Here is a 19,421-nt window from a genome sequence, read left to right on the forward strand (position 1 = left end):
ACTTGGTACCATCCGACCAGGTAATTGCACAGTCCTTGTACACAGACTTCATTTTTTTTCCCCCCACAGAAATTGAGTGATCAGTCTTCCCAAAACCCGTGGAAACACCAAACACTCGATTTTTTTCTGCTTGCTGTTGTGATCAATCCACTCCCAAACCCTTGCCTTCTAGTTCAATCTTTTCCATTCTAGGAGACATTTCAAGATGTTATTGTGAAATTCGGTCATTTTGCTGCTCCTCACAATGTCCTTGTGCTCCAAGCCGCCCTTTCTGCTCACTTTCACTAGGATATATTTGAAAACACCATCTCGAGTCAATCTCCATATCAGGTACACTCGCCAGCCCCGCCATGGCCCTGCACTGTGTAACCTGCCTGTCCAGGACAGTGGCCAGCCGCTGAAACTGAAATAATCATTTTCAGTATAAACTCCGTTCCCCAGCAACCAATGCTGTTGCTGGCAACAGTGATAAATAAAGCCAGTCTGTTCACAACATTAATATCAGGTTTGACCCCAAATAACCTTCCAACGACCTCATATTCATGACATCACCAAGACCACCTATTTCCACTTCCGTAACGTGGCACAACTTTGCTCCAATTCAGCTCATCTGCTGCAGAAAACAGTCATGCATTTGTTACCCCTAGACTCGACTATTCCAACAAACGCCTGGCAGATATCCCTCATTCTAATTTCAGTAAATCCTTCACTCACATCAAGTCCTGTTCACCCATCACCCATGCTCACAATTCTACATTGGCTGAAATTTTCATCCTTGTTTTTAATTCCTTCCATGGTCCCACCCCTCCCCATCTCTGTAATCTAGATAGCTGAATGCACAACTGCCAATGGTGGAAAAATCAAGAAGTTCAGGAAGCCCAAGTTAGAAGAGCACAGAAGGCTGTGGGGCTGGAGGAGATTAGAGACAAGGTGAAACTATGGAGAATATGAAAATAAGAATGAATATTTTAAAATATAGTGTTACTTAACCAGGTGTCAGCATAGGTGAGCAAGCATTGGGATAATAGGTGAATGGGACTTGGTTCAAGTTAGGACACTAGTCACATCATTTTGTACAAGTTCAAGTTTACAGAGGATAGAACACTAGAAGGCCAGGAGTGCACTGCAATAGTTGGTCTAGAGACAGCAAAGGAATGGGTGATGTTTTCTGCACATGAGCTGAGGCAGGAGCTGCACTGGGTGATGTTATGGAAATGGATGGCACAGATTAGGTGGTCAGCAGTTCATTTTGGGGTCTCATGACACCGAAGTTGCCTCAGGCAGTTTCCAGGGTCAGGGAAATGCTCCAAAGAATATATCCCTTTGAACAAGCTTTCATTCATCTACCCTAATGGATTGTGTCAAGTTTTTCACATCACCGTGGGCCATTTTAGTATGTTAAATGTGTTATACAAATAGTTGTCGAAGAATCAATGCAAAACACATGACAGAATCTACCTCACTAATTTTGAGTGTCACAAAGTCTAAGGTATCTTCATTTATATCCTGTACAGCCTCTAGTTCCAAGTCATTGAGAAGTATTTCAATCTGTTATTTCTGTGAAAATGTCATCGTTACCACCCATTGAAAATATTAAGCTCCACCTCAACTCAATCCACTAGGTAGCCCCTCCCCAACTGCCCTCGGGTCATTGCTTTTTCTCAGTTCTTACTCAGTTTGGGGAACTGCCTGCCAAGCATGACTGAATATGTGCAAAGCATCCAGCATTTATTGTAATCTGCGAAATACCAGTTTCCTCACCAATCTAAAGCACAAACCACCTTGCACAAGATTTGCCGATGGTATTGCTTCATGTTATGAATGAAACATTGGCCGAGTGCACGATAACTGATGTAATGGTAAAAATTGGATCGCACTTGTGAAAGGCTAACAGCAACAGTATTCAAGTATACATAAAAAAAACCTTTGAGCACCACTTTATCATTTTAGCACTGAAAAATCACAGCCAATGAAGAAAGTTGTTCTCATCATCCAAGTATCGGTGCAGTTTTCATAATCCGTTGGAAAAGTTTCCAGATTTTTCAAAGCAACAAGACTTCTTGCTCCTTCCAATTATGACAGGTTTTACGATGTCCAAGCCTATTTGGCTAGCATACAATAATGCAAGGCTTTCTGTTCTCATTTTACTACAGCTCACCTCTCTTTTCTTTGGGTCAGTTTGGTCAGGCTGGGCACAATAGAAAAGTCTGGTCATGGGCAACTGTAAATTTAGTCAGGTGGATAAGCCTTCAACAAATTTGGAAACGCATCAACACCATCATCTTGGTAATCGTATTTTCTAAACAAGTTTGAATCTCATTTTTCAGCAGCACAAGAATCCATTTTGATACTTCGAAGCTTTCTGCAGCATTCTTAAACAAGTTAATTCCGCTTAGCTTTCAACAGACAGTTGTTAAGCAAGATTTGGAGTGCTTTTGTAATTAAATCATCTAAGCATTACTTCATCAACATCATTCATCTTCCTTACAGGTTTGCGTTTATCCTTGTTCCTTTGTTTTCTCCGTCTTTCAAAGAACATAATAGCACAAAAATAAAAGGACAGGCATTATAAAAACAGCTGCATTGTACTTCAGCCTAGTTCATTTGGTAGCAGGATCTCAATTTAACATTTCACCCAAAAGACAACACTTCCAACAAAACAGAAATCCTTCGGTACACTACTGAAATGTCAGCCTTGATATATGCTGAAGTGAGGGGTTCGAAATGGAGAAATTAAAATTTTGTCAATTTGCTTTGCTAACCCTATACCGGGATTTTTGTCATGGTTCTTGAGTTTGAGGTTAGAATGTATGTCAAACATATTGATATTATTTACACTTTCTGATCTTGAGTACTCTCATAAAACCATTCCACAGTCTTCTACCCCAGAATTAATATTCTCAGCTTTTACAACCTCCACTCACATCACCATTCCTTCACTATGAGAGGGTCAAAATCCTGGAATTCCCTCTCTAACAGCACTATGGAGGTATCTACACCACAGGGACTTCAGCAGTTCAAAGCAGCTCACCCATCACCTTCAAGGGTAACAAGGGATGGAAATAAATGCTGGCCTAGTCAACGGCATCCACATTCCATAAATGAACTTTTGAAAAAGGTGCCAAATCAATTGGTCTTTCATTTCATTCATTTCCAATTCCTGGGAGTATTTATTCTCTCAGGATCACAATTTTGCACAAAAATTCGCGAGAAACGAAAGCATAGTTCTCTTGATTGCTCAAGTTCAGATAGTTATTGTGGAACAAACTCTCTAGTTAAGTGTGCCCATTTCAGGAACTGTCAACACTGTGTCATAGAAATCATAGAAACCCTACAGTGCAGAAGGAGGCCATTCGGCCCATCGAGTCTGCACCGACCACAATCCCACCCAGGCCCTAGCCACACATATTTACCCGCTAATCCCTCTAACCTACACATCTCAGGACTCTAAGGGGCAATTTTTAGCATAGCCAATCAACCTAACCCGCACATCTTTGGACTGTGGGAGGAAACCGGAGTACCCGGAGGAAACCCACGCAGACACGAGGAGAATGTGCAAACTCCACACAGACAGTGACCCAAGCCGGGAATCGAATCCAGGTCCCTGGAGCTGTGAAGCAGCAGTGCTAACCACTGTGCTACCGTGCCACCGCTAGGTATCAGCAAGTGTCCCAGCTGAATTAATGGCGGAGTAATTGTTTTTATTTAATTATAACTCGCTGTTCAGGTACCATGCCCCAAGAGGACATTGGGGACCGTGATCCATGGCTATTTCTCACAATGGTTTGCTGTTACCTTCTGCATGTTCTAGCTGACTAGCAGACATTCCACTCTTACCGTCTGCCATAGGCATATGGGAAGGATTTAAATCAACGTATTTGCCCACTTTATGAATGCACCTTTAGTGGCCAACAAGTCCCCGAGTGAGACTCAAAGTTTCTGCCTCACAGCTAGGAACACGACCACTGCACCCCGATGTAATCATAGCTATCAAGACAAAAACAATACTTCAAAATAACTCCAACAATTACCATTCGATCTAAATTCAAAGATTTACAATCTGCATATATTTCAAATAGGCATTAAATTTACAAAAGTTTTGTTCATTACCACAAGAGTGGAATTCATTACCACAGGAAGTAGTTGATGCCAAAACATTGAATGTATTCAAGAGGCAGCTGGATATCGCACTTGGGGCAAATGGGATAAAAGGTTATGGGGAAAAAGCAGGATTAGGCTATTGAGTTGGATGATCAGCCATGATCGTAATGAATGGCAGAGCAGGCTCAAAGAGTCAACTGGCCTCCTCCTGCTCCTATCTTCTATGTTTTTATGTTTAAAAGCACCAGCGCTAACTAAAAAGATGCCTTCATCTACAGATAGGTAAATGCTTTTGTTAACACACAAAATAACACTCCACTTGATTTCAATTTGATTTATTATTGCCACATTAGTATACAGTGAAAAGTATTGTTTCTTGCACACTATACAAAGCATACTGCACAAAGAGAAGGAAAGGAGAGTGCAGAATTAGTGCTACAGTCATAGCTAGGGTGTAGAGAAAGATTAACTGAATGAGAGTTAGACACATTCAAGTCAGATGGCAGCAGGGAAGAAGCTGTTCTCGAGTTGGCTGGTACGTGTCCACAGACTTTTGTATTTTTTTCCGAACGGAAGGTGAAAGGGAGTATGTCCGGGGTGCGTGGGGTCGTTAATCATGCTGGCTACTTTTCTGAGGCAGCAGGCAAGTGTAGACGATGTCAATGGATGGGAGGCTGGTTTGAGTGATAGACTGGGCTGCATTCGCGATCCTTTGCAGTTTCTTGTGGTCTTGGACAGAGCAGGATCCATACCATTCTGTGATACAACCAGAAAGAATGCTTTCTATGGTGCATCTGTATAAGTTGGAGAGTGTCGTCGTGGACATATTACATTTCCTTTGTCTTCTGAGAAAGTAGAGGCATTGGTGGGCTTTCTTAACTATAGTGTCAGCATAGGGGGACCAGGATAGGTTGTCGGTGATTTGGACATCTAAAAACTTGAAGCTTTCGACCATTTCCACTTCGTCCCCATTGATGTAGACAGGGGCACGTCCTCCACTACGCTTCCTGAAGTCGATGACCATCTCCTTCATTTTGTTGACATTGAAGGAGAGGTTATTATCGCAGCAGTTCACCAGACTCTCTATCTCATAGTACTACAAGACACAAACCACCTAACTAATATCGATGCAATAATAGTAGAACGAGGTGTTATAAAGATGATCAGTCTCAGCCACAAAAATGAATAACTCCAGAGTAACAGATTCGTTCCTTCCCAACCCAGGAACATCTAACAACAATCAAACCATTCCGTCCCCTTGATATTTAACACAGAGACACTATGGGGCCTAATGACAGCACCGTTTGACAAAAGGGTCATCTGGATTCGAAACCTCAGCTCTCTTCTCTCCTTACAGGTGCTGCCGGACCTGCTGAGATCTTCCAGAATTTTCTCTTTTGGTTACCGTTATAACGGCGCCAAACCCCGTGTGCCTTGGCCGGGTATCTCCCAGATCAAACTTAAGTTGTGCCTATAGGTGGATGTATAAAATTGACATGCCCGTGAAAAACACGGGTCGCAGAAACGAACCGAACCCACAGGAATGGGAGGCACAGTTCACAACAAAAACGGGACGTGATTCAATTCAGAAACAACTGCGTTTCTCTTGTGTGGAAACCACGAAGAACAACAAAATCGGCACGATCGAACGAAGGTACAAAGAAAAAAAACAAAGCCGGAGATTAACTGGCTTTTTTTTTAAAAAAAGACTTTATTTATTAAAAATAAACGGGGATGGGGAACGGATGTTGAAACAAGAGCCGCCTCCCTTTCTGTGCTGGCTTCAGTGTTGAACACAATACGCAGAGGCGGTGCAGGTGCAGTTTACTCACCGTGTACTCCCGGACCTGGCTGTGAAAGTTTTGCTCTCTGATTGTCACATCGTCAGTGTCCATCCTTCATCGAGACTTAACATTGATGACGGCGACCAAACCAAAAAAAAAATCCCACACAACTTGCGGGAGGGAAAGCGATGCAGTAATAAAGGAAGGGCTGGCGACACGATGTTTCAAACGGTGCTGCAACAACAACAACAACAATCACCACATCCCCGGACTCTCCGCCTTCATCACCGCGCGACCCGAGCCAAGCAACGGCACCTCTCATTGGCTGAGCTGCAGCCGAATGGCCGCGCCAGCTCCTTAGATCGCGTCCACTGATAGGCTCGGTGCGTTGAGGGAGGAGGGGGGGCGCGCGCGCAGGCGTCGACAGCACTTGCGAGGTGCGGGAGAATCGGGAGCAGATCAATAGGGCCGCCAATTCGATTGACGTGAGAAGCAACCAATGGAAACCGAGCGAGGGGCGGGGAGAGAACGAGCCCGTGATGATGTTTAACCAATCACGATTCGGTATTGGGAAGGGGGCGGGATTAGGTGGGAAGTCGGGTCAGGTGGATGCGGCGCCCTCAAATGACCGTTTTTTTAAAATCAACATGGCGGCTGCGGAGCGCGCGTGGGAATGATTTCCGACCCACTCTTGGCGCTGAACCGTCCTGTGGTTATTTCAACAACCGTTTCTCATGTTTGATTGATAGCAAATAAATATTTTACCCGTGCGTTGTGTTAAAATAATTTTTTTGTGTGTGACTTCAATCATGAAGAGGAAAAGTCAGCGGCGTGGCGCCGGGTCGCTGAAGCAGTTTCAAGCGGCCGTGCAGAGATTCGTGGAAACAACTACGGCGGCGGCAGCGGCAGCCAAAGAGGATGACGCCCGGTCCCGGGATCCCGGCCTCGGGGCCAGGAGGATGAAAAGTCGGAAGGAGATGAGGAAGGAGAGGAGGTTGCAGAAGAAGAGCAGGATGAGGGACTATTACCAGAGGAAGCATCTGAACCGCGGGGTGGGCGGCGATAGCGGCGTGGAAGTGGCACCGGCCAAAGGGGGAACTGCCCAGGGCCAAGGTAATACTGGGCCGGGGTCACCTGAGGAGGCGAGGGGGGAGGAGGAGGAGGCACCGCCACCGGCAGCACGGGCATCCAAGAAGAAAGCCAAGGATGATCAAACCCGGAGAAAGGCCTTGTTGGAAGCCAACGAGGAGGACGAGAGAGAAATCAAGCGGCTGTCCAAAGCGCTGGGACTCAACAAGCGTAAAAAGAAGAGCGCCATCCCGCAGGCTTTCGCCCGGGACGGCCTGGATTATATCCTCGGCATCGTCGAGCCCGGCGCCGCCGACTTGTCGGGGCTGTACGAGAGTGATGGTGAGATGAGCCCAGTGGAAGAGGAGTTAATGAATCAAGAGGCCGACCGCGGCCCGCTTCAAACTCGGGAGAGCTCAGGAGAGGATTCAGACTCTGGTCAGGAGAGTGAGGAGAGCGACTGTGTGATGGAAATGGAAGAATCTCTCAACGAGGAACGCGATGATGAAGAAGAAAGTTCCCAGCCAGACCAACCAGCATGTGGCGAGGCAGTGGTATTTAAAGTTTGTTTATTAGTGTCAAGTGGTCATAGAGGTTTACAGCATGGAAACAGGCCCTTCGGCCCAACTTGTCCATGCCGCCCTTTTTCTTTAAATCCCTAAACTAATCCCAATTGCCCGCATTTGGCCCATATCCCTCGAGACCCACCTTATCCGTGTAACTACTTAAATGCTTTTTAAAAGACAAAATTGTACCTGCCTCTACTACTACCTCTGGCAGCCTGTTCCAGACACTCACCAACCTCTGTGTGAAAAAATTGCCCCTCTGAACCCTTTTGTATCTCTCCCCTCTCACCTTAAACCTATGCCCTCTAGTTTTAGACTCCCCTACCTTTGGGAAAAGTAGGCTTACATCAACACTGCAATGATGTTACCATGAAATTCCTCTAGTCGCCACACTCCAGAGCCTGTTTGGGTACACTGAGGGAGAATTTAGCAGAGCCAATGCATCTAACCGGCATGTCTTTCGGATTGTGGGAGGAAACCGGAGGAAATCCTCGCAGACACGGAGAACATGTAGACTCTGCACAGACAGTGACCCAAGCCAGGAATCTAACCCAGGGGTTCCTGGTGCTGAGGCAGCAGTGCTACCCACTGTGCCACCCCCATAGCAGTAACAATCACAATGTTTTAGAGAGTAAGAGGTCAATGTAGTTGCCTGTCTCTGAGGGAAAAATACCCATTAATCTTTCAAATCAGTTTAAAACATCTGGAGAGTTAGTTTGCTGAACTATTTTTCAAGAGTGTCATGACCTGTCATCATTCCAAGTCCAGTGCTAAATTCTATAGAATCCTATACCCATTTCCCTTTGCTTTTGCACTGAGCAACTCATCATCCTTGGATGATCTTTGGCCAATATTTCAATTTTCCCTGGTTCCCCCTCTTCCAATTTAATACCTAGATCGGATAAGGCAAATACAGTCCTGGGGTCTTCTTCTAAACTACCAGCCATCTCTCACTCTCCACCTTGACTTCAAGAATTTCTTCATAACAAACATGAAGACCATCTCCACAGCTTTGTTCATATCCTTTCTTTTCTCCTGTCTCTTACCCACTTTTAATCTTGAACATTATTCTTTCTTGGTACTGAAGCATCCTCACCAAAGTCCTGAATGACATCTATAACCTTGCCCGGGGGGGGGTGGGGGGGGTTAATAGCTACCTGATCAGATCATTACTCACTTTTTGCCGTGCATGCTTACAAATCTAAAGCTGCTATTTGTGGACCTGAAAAATGCCTAGTCTACATCAAATTACCCCAGAAAGGTAGGGGATCTCAAAATTTGAGTGACTGATTTTGCGCTGCTAATGTGCAGTAGCAATATGTTCTACTAATGGGATGCTGCCACCAAGCCAAAAAGACAATCATCCTACCACACGAATGAGTTATATGGCATACAGAATCCTACAGTGCAGAAGGAGGCCAGTCGGCCCATCGAGTCTGCACTGACCACAATCCCACCCAGGCCCTATCCCCATAACCCCATGTATTTACCGTAGCTAGTCCCCCTAACACTAAGGGGCAATTTAACGTGGCCAATCCACCTAACCCGCACATCTTTGGAAGCAAACCAGAGCACCTGGAGGAAACCCACGCAGACATGGGGAGAACATGCAGACTCCACACAAACAGTGACCCAAGTCAGGAATCAAACCCGGGTCCCTGGCGCTCTGAGGCAGCACTGCAACACCTAGACTAGTCAGAGACAACTTGCCGACCAATTGACATCCCTTTCTCGTGCAGCAAATATTGTTGCCCCCTTTGAAAATTGGCATTCCTGCACCTCGTGATGTGATCACACCTCTCCTGATGTGATGAATGAAAGGTTTTGTCAGCACACCTCTTTTCATCAAAACATCAGTCATAGAACAGTACAGCACAGAACAGGCCCTTCGGTCCACAATGTTGTGCCGAGCTTTATCTGAAACCAAGATCAAGCTATCCCACTCCCTATCATCCTGGTGTGCTCCATGTGCCTATCCAATAACCGCTTAAATGTTCCTAAAGTGTCTGACTCCACTATCACTGCAGGCAGTCCATTCCACACCCCAACCACTCTCTGCGTAAAGAACCTACCTCTGATATCCTTTCTATATCTCCCACCACGAACCCTAGAGTTATGCCCCCTTGTAATAGCTCCATCCACCCGAGGAAATAGTCTTGGAACGTTCACTTTATCTATCCCCTTCATCATTTTATAAACCTCTATTAAGTCTCCCTTCAGCCTCCTCCGCTCCAGAGAGAATAGCCCTAGCTCCCTCAACCTTTCCTCATAAGACCTACCCTCCAAACCAGGCAGCATCCTGGTAAATCTCCTCTGCACTCTTTCCAGTACTTCCACATCCTTCTTATAGTGAGGTGACCAGAACTGCACACAATATTCCAAATGTGGTCTCACCAAGGTCCTGTACAGTTGCAGCATAACCCCACGGCTCTTAAACTCCAACCCCCTGTTAATAAAAGCTAACACACTATAGGCCTTCTTCACCGCTCTATCCACTTGAGTGGCAACCTTTAGAGGTCTGTGGATATGGACCCCAAGATCTCTCTGTTCCTCCACAGTCTTCAGAACCCTACCTTTGACCCTGTAATCCACATTTAAATTAGTCCTACCAAAATGAATCACCTCACATTTATCAGGGTTAAACTCCATTTGCCATTTTTCAGCCCAGCTTTGCATCCTATCTATGTCTCTTTGCAGCCTACAACAGCCCTCCACTTCATCCACTACTCCACCAATCTTGGTGTCATCAGCAAATTTACTGATCCACCCTTCAGCCCCCTCCTCTAAGTCATTAATAAAAATCACAAAGAGCAGAGGACCAAGCACTGATCCCTGTGGCACTCCGCTAGCAACCTGCCTCCAATCTGAAAATTTTCCATCCACCACCACCCTCTGTCTTCGATCAGACAGCCAGTTACCGATCCAATCGGCCAACATTCCCTCTATCCCACACCTCCTCACTTTCATCAGAAGCCGACCATGGGGGACCTTATCAAACGCCTTACTAAAATCCATGTATATGACATCAACTGCCCTACCTTCATCAACACACTTAGTTACCTCCTCAAAAAATTCAATCAAATTTGTGAGGCACGACTTGCCCTTCACGAATCCGACTATCCCGGATTAATCCGCATCTTTCTAAATGGTCGTAAATCCCATCCCGAAGGACCTTTTCCATCAATTTACCAACCACTGAAGTAAGACTAACCGGTCTATAATTACCAGGGTCATTTCTATTCCCTTTCTTAAACAGAGGAACAACATTTGCCATTCTCCAGTCCTCTGGCACTATCCCCGTGGACAACGAGGACCCAAAGATCAAAGCCAAAGGCTCTGCAATCTCATCCCTTGCCTCCCAAAGAATCCTAGGATACATTTCATCAGGCCCAGGGGACTTATCGACCTTCAGTTTATTCAAAACTGCCAGGACATCCTCCCTCCGAACATCTATTTCCTCCAGCCTATTAGCCTGTAACACCTTCTCTTCCTCAAAAACATGGTGCATTCTTCCTTCCTTGTCCTATATCTATCTGACGGCTAGCAGACCATCTTCTCTGATACATTCTCTCTACTGTTCATCTCTATAGCATCCTTGCAAATTTCTAGTTCCACTTATCTGAATGCATCCAGTGCAACTCCTCTACGTTGTAACCTCTAGAGCACCAGTCCCTCCTCCCAAGTATCTCTTTTCAACCTGTACCTTTTATTTGCACATTTCTCATTGTAAATATCATCCATAAGCATGAGGTTAGCTTCATGCAATCACTGTCACACATGACAATATACCTTGATCATTTCCCTTGACACTTCAACTACATCCATAAAATCTTACAGCACAGATTTTTTTTGTTTGTTCTTTAGATGTGACCATTGCTGGCAAGGCCAACATTTATTGCCCATCTCTAATTGACCTTGAAAAGGTGGCAGTGAGCCGCCGCCTTGAAGCATTGCATATGTGTAGATACACTTGCATACTGTTAAAGTTCCAAGATTTTGACCCTGATCCTATAGAATCTGATTCCACCACCCTTTTGATAAGTCTATTCCAGCTCTTAACACTGAAAAACATCTAATATCCCCTCTAATCCTTTTGCAAATATTTTTTAATGTATGGCTTCTGATTAACCCACTTGCCAGCAATTCCTCTCTCCTCTTCACTTTTTGAATTTGTGCTCCCTATACCCAAGTTCATGTCATTTATGTACAAGAAAAGTAATAGTCCTAATATTAACCCTTGGGGGAATCCATTGCTGAATTCTGTCCATTCAGAGAAGCATTCTTTCACCACTACTCTTGAACAATTGCATACTAAATCACCACCTTCCCTTCCATACTATGTGTTCTATGTGATACTTTATCAAATGCCTTTTGGAAGTCCATATAAATAATATTTCTGCACTACCTTCATCAACCCTCTCTATCAATGAACTGCTGGAAAAATATCAAAAGAATGGTTCCAGGGATGAGAAACTTCAGTTATGAAAACAGAGAAGGACCGTTTTCCTCAAAGAAAAGACTGAGTGGAGATTTGATTTATTATTGTCAGGTATTAGTACACAGTGAAAAGTATTGTTTCTTCCGCACTATAGAGACAAAGCATACCATTCATAGAGTACATGGGGTAGAAGGAAAAGAGAGGGTGCAGAATGCAGTGTTACAGCCATAGCTAGGGTATAGAGAAAGATCCACTTAATATAAGGTCGATCCATTCAAAAGTTTATGGCAGGGGGGAAGAAGCTGGGAAAAATTTGGCAACGGTATTCAAAATCATTAGGGGTGTGGACAGAGAGGCGAGGACAAATCCCTGATAGAAGTCTACAAGATTACGAGGGGCATGGACAGAGTGGATAGTCAGAAGCTTTTTCCCAGGATGGAAGAGTCAGTTACTAGGGGGCATAAGTTTAAGGTGCGAGGGGCAAAGTTTAAAAGAGATGTACAAAACAAGTGGGTGCCTGGAACTTGCTGCCGGGGGACGTAATGGAAGCAGATACGATAGTGAATTTTAAGGGACGTCTGAACAAATACATGAATAGGATGGGAATAGAGGGTTTTAGTTCAGTTGGGCAGCATGATCTGTGCAGGCTTGGAGGGCCGAAGGGCCTGTTCCTGTGCTGTAATTTTCTTTGTTCTTTGTATTCCCACTCATGAAAGGATCGAGAAGAGAGGTCACATATTTAAAGTGATTAGTTAAAGAGGCAAAAGTGATATCTGGAAAAACTTTTCCATGCAGTGAATGGTTAGGGCTTGAAATGCATTGTCTGAGTCTACTGCAAGCTCAGTTGAAGCATTCAGATGAATTATTAACATTTATGGTAGCCTATTTAGCATCTTATTTTTAATCATTTTTAACCCTATTTAATGTTTCTACTCTCCTCAACTGCAGCATTCACTTTATCCTGATTGTGAAGACTGATACAAAGTATCCACTTTACCGCTCACCATAAGATTATTCCCTCTTTTGTCCCCGATTGGCCCCACATTTCTGTTAAGTATCTTGTTACTGTGCGTTTATAAAGGATTTTTTGGTACCCTTTTATCATAGAGTCATAGATATGTCATCCTTTAACTTTTCTCTCGTTGTCCTTGTATTTTCAATTTTCCCCTACACTTTCCATATTCTGCCTCGTTTTTTACTGTTTTCTGTACTTGGCATTTGTCACAAATCTCCTTTCTCTGTTTAATTTTGAAATCCTGTAAGCTCCAGTTTTGGATGCCCCATCTTTCCTCTTTGACAATATGCTTTGATTGTACCTGAGCTTTCTTTTTTGTCATCTTTGTTTCCCCCACACTGCTTGCCCTGTTTAATTTTCTGGACTTGGATCCACTATTGCTTCTTCCCTGGTTGAAATATACTGATGAAGAAAGTTTTCTGTGAATACTCTACGAGCTCTTCACCTTCCTTGTACTTTATAGATTGATTGGATCATGGATAACTTGGTATTTTTCCCAACTGAACGTCAGGAATACCAAGACCTGCCACAGCCCTCACTTCCTTTATATGTTTGCTGGCCAGTCTCTCAAGTGAAACCAGTCTATTTATAATTTTGGCCTCTTTGACCCCCAAAATAAAATTTAAATCTGACTGCAACCATCACCAAAATTACTTTGTTCCATCAACAAAACATTGCTCAACTCCACCACTACGCAGTCAATCCATGGCTAAAATCCTTTTGCGTATGTTTGTTACTTTGATTCCAGTGCCCCATTGCAATCCTTGTCGGATTCTCTTCCAAACACTGTCCAAAACGGTTCTTGAATGTTCTGTCAAAGAACAACGGAAATTTCCAGCACAGAAGGTGCCAATTCAGCCAATCATGCCTGTCGACTTTTTACAAAAGCAACCCGAATTTAGTCTCATTCCATTCTTAATAAACCCTGCACGTTCCTCTGCTGCAAATATTTATCCAGTTTCTTTTAAAAAGTGCAATGGCCCATGCATCAGCTGCACCCTGTGGCAAAGAATACTCCAACAATCATCAGTGTTAAGATATCAGCAAAATACTGTGTTTACTGGAAATATGAAATAAAAACAGAAAATGCTGGAAATAATTAACTGGTCAGGCAGCATCAGTAGAGAGAGAGAGAGAAAGGTGTAACATTTCAGGTCAATAACCATTTCTGGACTTGAAATGTTAGCTCTTTCTCTTACCACAAGCTGGCTGACCTGGATATTGCCAGCAATTTCTGTTTCAATGTTAAGCTGTTTCCCCTAAATCTTGGCCTCAATCAGTGATACTTCTAAATTGATGGTGCCTTGTCACTGATTTTCCAGCCAACTTTACAAGAAATGTTCATAAATGTAATTCTTTACATTGGCAAGATTAAATATAGATTGGGTAACTGCTTTGTGGAACACCTTTGCTCAGTCCGCAAACATTGCCCCAACCTCTCTGTCGCTTGCCATTTCAACTCACCATTTTGCTTGGCCTGCTGCAGTGTTCCAGTGAAGCCCAACGCCACCTGGAGGAACAACACCTCATCTTCTGATTAGGCACTTTACAGCATTCTGAATTTAACGGAGAGTTCAACAGCTTCAGACTATGAACCATCTCCTCCATATTGACCCCATTCTTCAATCCATTTTATTATTTTCTATTTTTTTGTCACAATGCCCTGTCCCTCCCCTACAGGATATGGAGATGCCGGCGTTGGACTGGGGTAAGCACACCAGGTTAAAGTCCAACAGGTTGTTTGGTAGCACAAGCCACAAGCTTTCGGAGCACTGCCCCTTCATCAGGTGAATTGCCCCTTCATCAGGTGATGAAGGGCAGTGCTCCTTAAACCCGTTGGACTTTAACCTGGTGTTGTGAGACTTCTTACTCCCCTACAGGGCCGTCTGTCACTTTGTTCCTAAGTTTTGCCTTTCCAGAGTATTGACCTTTGTTCTGAAATTGACATATTCTGCTGTCTTAGGTTTATGACAGTATCAGCACCTTCTTTAGACATCAACACTGTCATTAACACTCCCTTTGTCTTGTGGCCGTAACATCTTTGTCAAATCTCTCCGAGCTCCCACACATCTCTGACTATCCACTCTGCTCCACCCCTTCACAAACAGTATAAAATCCATAATTTTTCTCCCTTTTTTTAACTCTGAGGAAGAATCATACAGGCTCAAAACGTTAAGTCTGTTTCCTTCTCCAGGCCTTCTGAGTTTTTCCAGCAATTTCTGTTTTATTTCGTCAATTTAAAAATGTTTATTAAATTGCTCTTGGCCTCCTCCTCAGTGGAAACGATCCCATTTTTTCAAGAGTTACCAAGGGCCTAATTTTAATATTGTATGTCAATGGGTTCAAGTGAGTTAAAATATAATTCTGAAATTGTGTCCTGATCTGATTATACACTGTACTAAAATTAGTGGTGTGAGATTCCCTTAGGAAGCCCTTCAGCTTTATCTATAAAAGCCTTCATAGCCTGCCCAACCTAACCTCTCAGTTACTTCTGCCTATAACCTCTGCAAAATCTCCAGTTCCAATACCTCTTCTAAATGCTCTACTGCAGATCTGGTTTATTTTGACTCGCCATTAGTACAAAGCCTTCAATTATATCAATTCTTAATATTCTGTGATGTTCCTTGCTGTACTTTTCCTTGTAAATTTAAGTTGTCGGTAATAGAAAATTTCTGATCCAGTAGCTGCAGTATTTTGCTTTTATTACAATATTTCTGACGTTCCTGTCTGTTTAGCTTGAGATGTGCTTAAATTCAAGAATGCCCATTTGTTCCTAATGATTGTATATTTGAGTGTCCTACTAAATCCAGCACTGATAATTATCTTTGAGACTATAGTCTTATTCTACTCCCTGCATAAGAATGATTGATTTACAGGCTAAGCACAGCCCTTAAGACCCAAATTATATTAAGGGTTGCTAGATGCAACATCCCATTAGAAGAGAATTCCAATCCCCACCAGTTTACATGGTGCACTCTAATAACTTTGAACCCAGCAGTAAGTTTATGAAGTGACCTGGAGAGCCAGTAGAGCACTTAATAACCTTTTAAATATTTATCTCATTTAGCATCTATAAGCTCATGGGAAACTGTCTTTTGAAATAAACTTTGCTAGTATAGGTTTCCTTCAGATTTATTCATTATAGAATAATTTGTCTACATTTCATAATTTAAAAAAGCAAATTTGTTTTATTCTTTCATGGGATGTGGGCATTGCTGGCTAGGCCAGCATTTAGAGTGGCACAGTGGTTAGCACTGCTGCCTCACAGAGTCAAGGACCCGGATTCAATTCCGTCTTTGGGTGACCGTCTGTGTGAAGTTTGCACATTCTCCCTGTGTCTGCATAGATTTCCTCCAGGTGCTCCGGTTTCCTCCTGCAGTCCAAAGAGGTGCATGTTAGGTTGATTGGTCATGCGAAATTGCCCCTTAGTGATTCAAGGTGTGTAGGTTAGATGGATTAGGTATTGTAAATGTGTGGGGTTACAGGGATAGGGTTGGGGAGAGGGCGTGGGTAAGATACTCTGTCAGAGAGTTGGTGCAGACTTGATGGCTCGAATGGCCTTTTCTGCACTGTAGGGATTTTGATTTATTGTCCATCTCTACTGGCCTTTGAGGAGGTGATGATGAGCCACCTTCTTGAACCGCTGGACCACAGTGATATTAAGAAGCAACTTCCATGATTTTGACCCAGTGACAGTAAGGAAATGGCAATATATTTCCAAGGCAGTGTGGTGTGTCGCTTGGAGTTGAATATGCAGGTGATGGTGTTCCCAAGACTCTACTATCCATGTACTTATGGTTGTAGCAGTCATGGGTTTGGAAGGTGCTATCAAAGTAGTCCTGGTGAGTTGCTGCATTGCATCATGTAGATGTGCATGCTGCTGCCAATGGTGGTGGAGAGAGTGACCAGCTCTTGCAGCGACAGTATTTATATGGTTGGCAATTATCCTATAGTTGATCTCACTTATAACCTATTTCATCACATTACATTAGGAGCAAACATCAAATGAGAACAATGTTTCCAGGAAGTATGTTCCCCCACAATTGCGTGAAATGACTGAAACTATGGATGCAAAGAAGAAGGAAGAACTTACAAGATTGAAAAAGAATGTGAAAGGACTTCTGAATAGGTAGGAATATGGAAAACCTCTACAGCTACCATAATGAATATCGGACTGTTTTTGATTTTAGAGAACTTTACATTCTTAAAACTGGGAGTGAGATAAAGTTTTTTTCATTTTTATTCTTTCATGGCATATGGGCTTTGCTGGCAAGGCCAGCATTTATTGCCCATCCCTAATTCATAGAATCCCTACAGTGCGGAAGAGACCATTTGGCCCATCAAGCCTGCATCAACAACAATCCCACCCAGGCCCTATCTCCGTAACCCCACTTATTTATCCTAATCCCCCTGACACTGAGGGCCAATTCAGCATGACCAATCAATGTAACCTAACCTAACATCTTCGGAGTGTGGGAGGAAACCAGAGCACCCGGAAGAAACCCACGCAGACACTGGGAAAACATGGATGCGATATTGGATCTCCTATTGGGAAATGAGTTAGGGCAGGTGGTGGATGTGAGTGTGAGGGAACACTTTGGATCCAGTGATCATAATGCCATTAGTTTCAACCTGATCATGGATAAGGATAGATCTGGTCCTCGGGTTGAAGTTCTGAACTGGAAAAAGGCCAAATTTGATGAAATGAGAAGGGATCTGGGAAGTGTGGATTGGCACAGGCTGTTCTCTGGTAAGGGTGTAAATGGAAAGTGGGAGGCCTTCAAAGGAGAAATTTTGAGAGTGCAGAGTTTGTATGTTCCTGTCAGGATTAAAGGCAAAGTAAATAGGAATAAGGAACCTTGGTTCTCGAGGGAGATTGTAACACTGATTAAGAGGAAGAGAGAGTTGTATGAAATGTACAGGCAGCAAGGAACAAATCAGATGCTCGAGGAGTATAAAAAGTGCAAGAAGCTACTTAAGAGGGAAATCAGGAGGGCTAAAAGAAGACATGAGGTTGCTTTGGCATAGAGTGAAGGAAAATCCAAAGAGCTTCTATAGGTATGTTAGGAGCCAAAGGATAGTGAGGGATAAAATTGGTCCTCTTGAAGACCAGAGTGGTAGACTGTGTATGGAACCAAAAGAGATGGGAGAGAAACTAAATGGTTTTTTTGCATCCGTATTTACTGAGGAAACGGGCATGGAGTCTACGGAACTAGAGCAAACAGGTAGGGAGGTCATGGAACCTTTACAGATTAAAGGGGAGGAGGTGCTCGCTGTCTTGAGGCAAATCAGAGTGGATAAGTCCCCAGGACCGGACAGGGTATGCCCACGGACCTTGAGGGAAGCTAGTGTTGAACTTGCAGGGACCCTGGGAGACATATTTAAAATGTCAGTATTCACGGGGGAGATGCTGGATGATTGGAGGGTGGCTCATGTTGTTCCGTTGTTTAAAAAAGGTTCCAAAAGAAATCCGGGAAAATATAGGCTCGTACGTTTGACGTCGGTGGTGGGCAAGTTATTGGAAGGTGTAATAGGGGATAGGATCTACAAATATTTGGATAGACAGGGACTTATTAGGGAGAGTCAACATGGCTTTGTGTGTGGTAGGTCATGTTTGACCAATCTATTAGAGTTTTTCGAGGAGGTTACCAGGAAAGTGGATGAAGGGAAGGTGGTGGATGTTGTCTACCTGGATTTCAGCAAGGCCTTTGACAAGGTCCCTCATGGGAGGTTAGTTAGGAAGGCTCAGTCGCTAGGTATACATGGGAAGGTAGTAAATTGGATTAGACACTGGCTCAATGGAAGAAGCCAGAGAGTGGTTGTGGAGGATTGCTTCTCTGAGTGGAGACCTGTGACTAGTGATGTGCCGCAGGGATCGATGTTGGGTCCATTGTTGTTTGTCATCTATATCAATGATCTGGATGATAATGTGGTAAATTGGATCAGCAAGTTTGCTGATGATACAAAGATTGGAGGTGTAGTGGACAGTGAGGAAGGTTTTCAAAGCTTGCAGCGGGATTTGGACCAACTAGAAAAATGGCAAATGGAATTTAACGCAGACAAGTGTGAGATATTGCACATTTGAAGGACAAACCAAAGTAGAACGTACAGGGTAAATGGTAGGACTCTGAAGAGTGCAGTTGAACAGAGGGATCTGGGAATACAGGTACAGAATTCCCTAAAAGTGACGTCACAGGTGGATAGGGTCGTAAAGAGTGCCTTTGGTACATTGGCCTTTATAAATCGGAGTATCGAGTATAAAAGTTGGAGTGTTACGGTAAGGTTATATAAGGCATTGGTGAGGCCGAATTTGGAGTATCGTGTACAATTTTAGTCACCTAGTTACAGGAAGGATGTAAATAAGGTTGAAAGAGTGCAGAGAAGGTTCACAAGGATGTTGCCGGGACTTGAGAAGCTGAGTTACAGAGAGAGATTGAATAGGTTGGGAC

The 19,421-nt window shown here is 43.7% G+C and overlaps 2 protein-coding genes across 4 annotated transcripts in view; one reads left to right on the top strand and one right to left on the bottom strand.

The window, feature by feature from the left end:
* lmbr1 (limb development membrane protein 1) overlaps positions 1-6,233 on the bottom strand; it is a 217,929-nt gene extending 211,696 nt beyond the window's left edge. For all 3 annotated transcript variants that reach the window (XR_013499892.1, XM_078232320.1, XM_078232309.1), the window contains exon 1: positions 5,934-6,233. Coding sequence is in view for 2 of the 3 variants with exons in the window: in XM_078232320.1 (XP_078088446.1) it covers positions 5,934-5,996 (63 nt within the window). In the remaining variant the exon portion in view is untranslated. The remainder of the gene's footprint in view (positions 1-5,933) is intronic.
* A 362-nt stretch (positions 6,234-6,595) lies between these two features.
* Positions 6,596-19,421, top strand: part of nom1 (nucleolar protein with MIF4G domain 1) — a 60,676-nt gene continuing 47,850 nt past the window's right edge. Inside the window, exons 1-2 of the mRNA XM_078232371.1 lie at positions 6,596-7,507; positions 16,965-17,101. Of these exons, the coding sequence (XP_078088497.1) occupies positions 6,695-7,507; positions 16,965-17,101 (950 nt within the window). The 5' untranslated portion in view covers positions 6,596-6,694. The remainder of the gene's footprint in view (positions 7,508-16,964; positions 17,102-19,421) is intronic.

Source organism: Mustelus asterias, chromosome 2, assembly GCF_964213995.1.
Source record: "Mustelus asterias chromosome 2, sMusAst1.hap1.1, whole genome shotgun sequence".
In the NCBI taxonomy this organism is placed as follows: domain Eukaryota; kingdom Metazoa; phylum Chordata; class Chondrichthyes; order Carcharhiniformes; family Triakidae; genus Mustelus; species Mustelus asterias.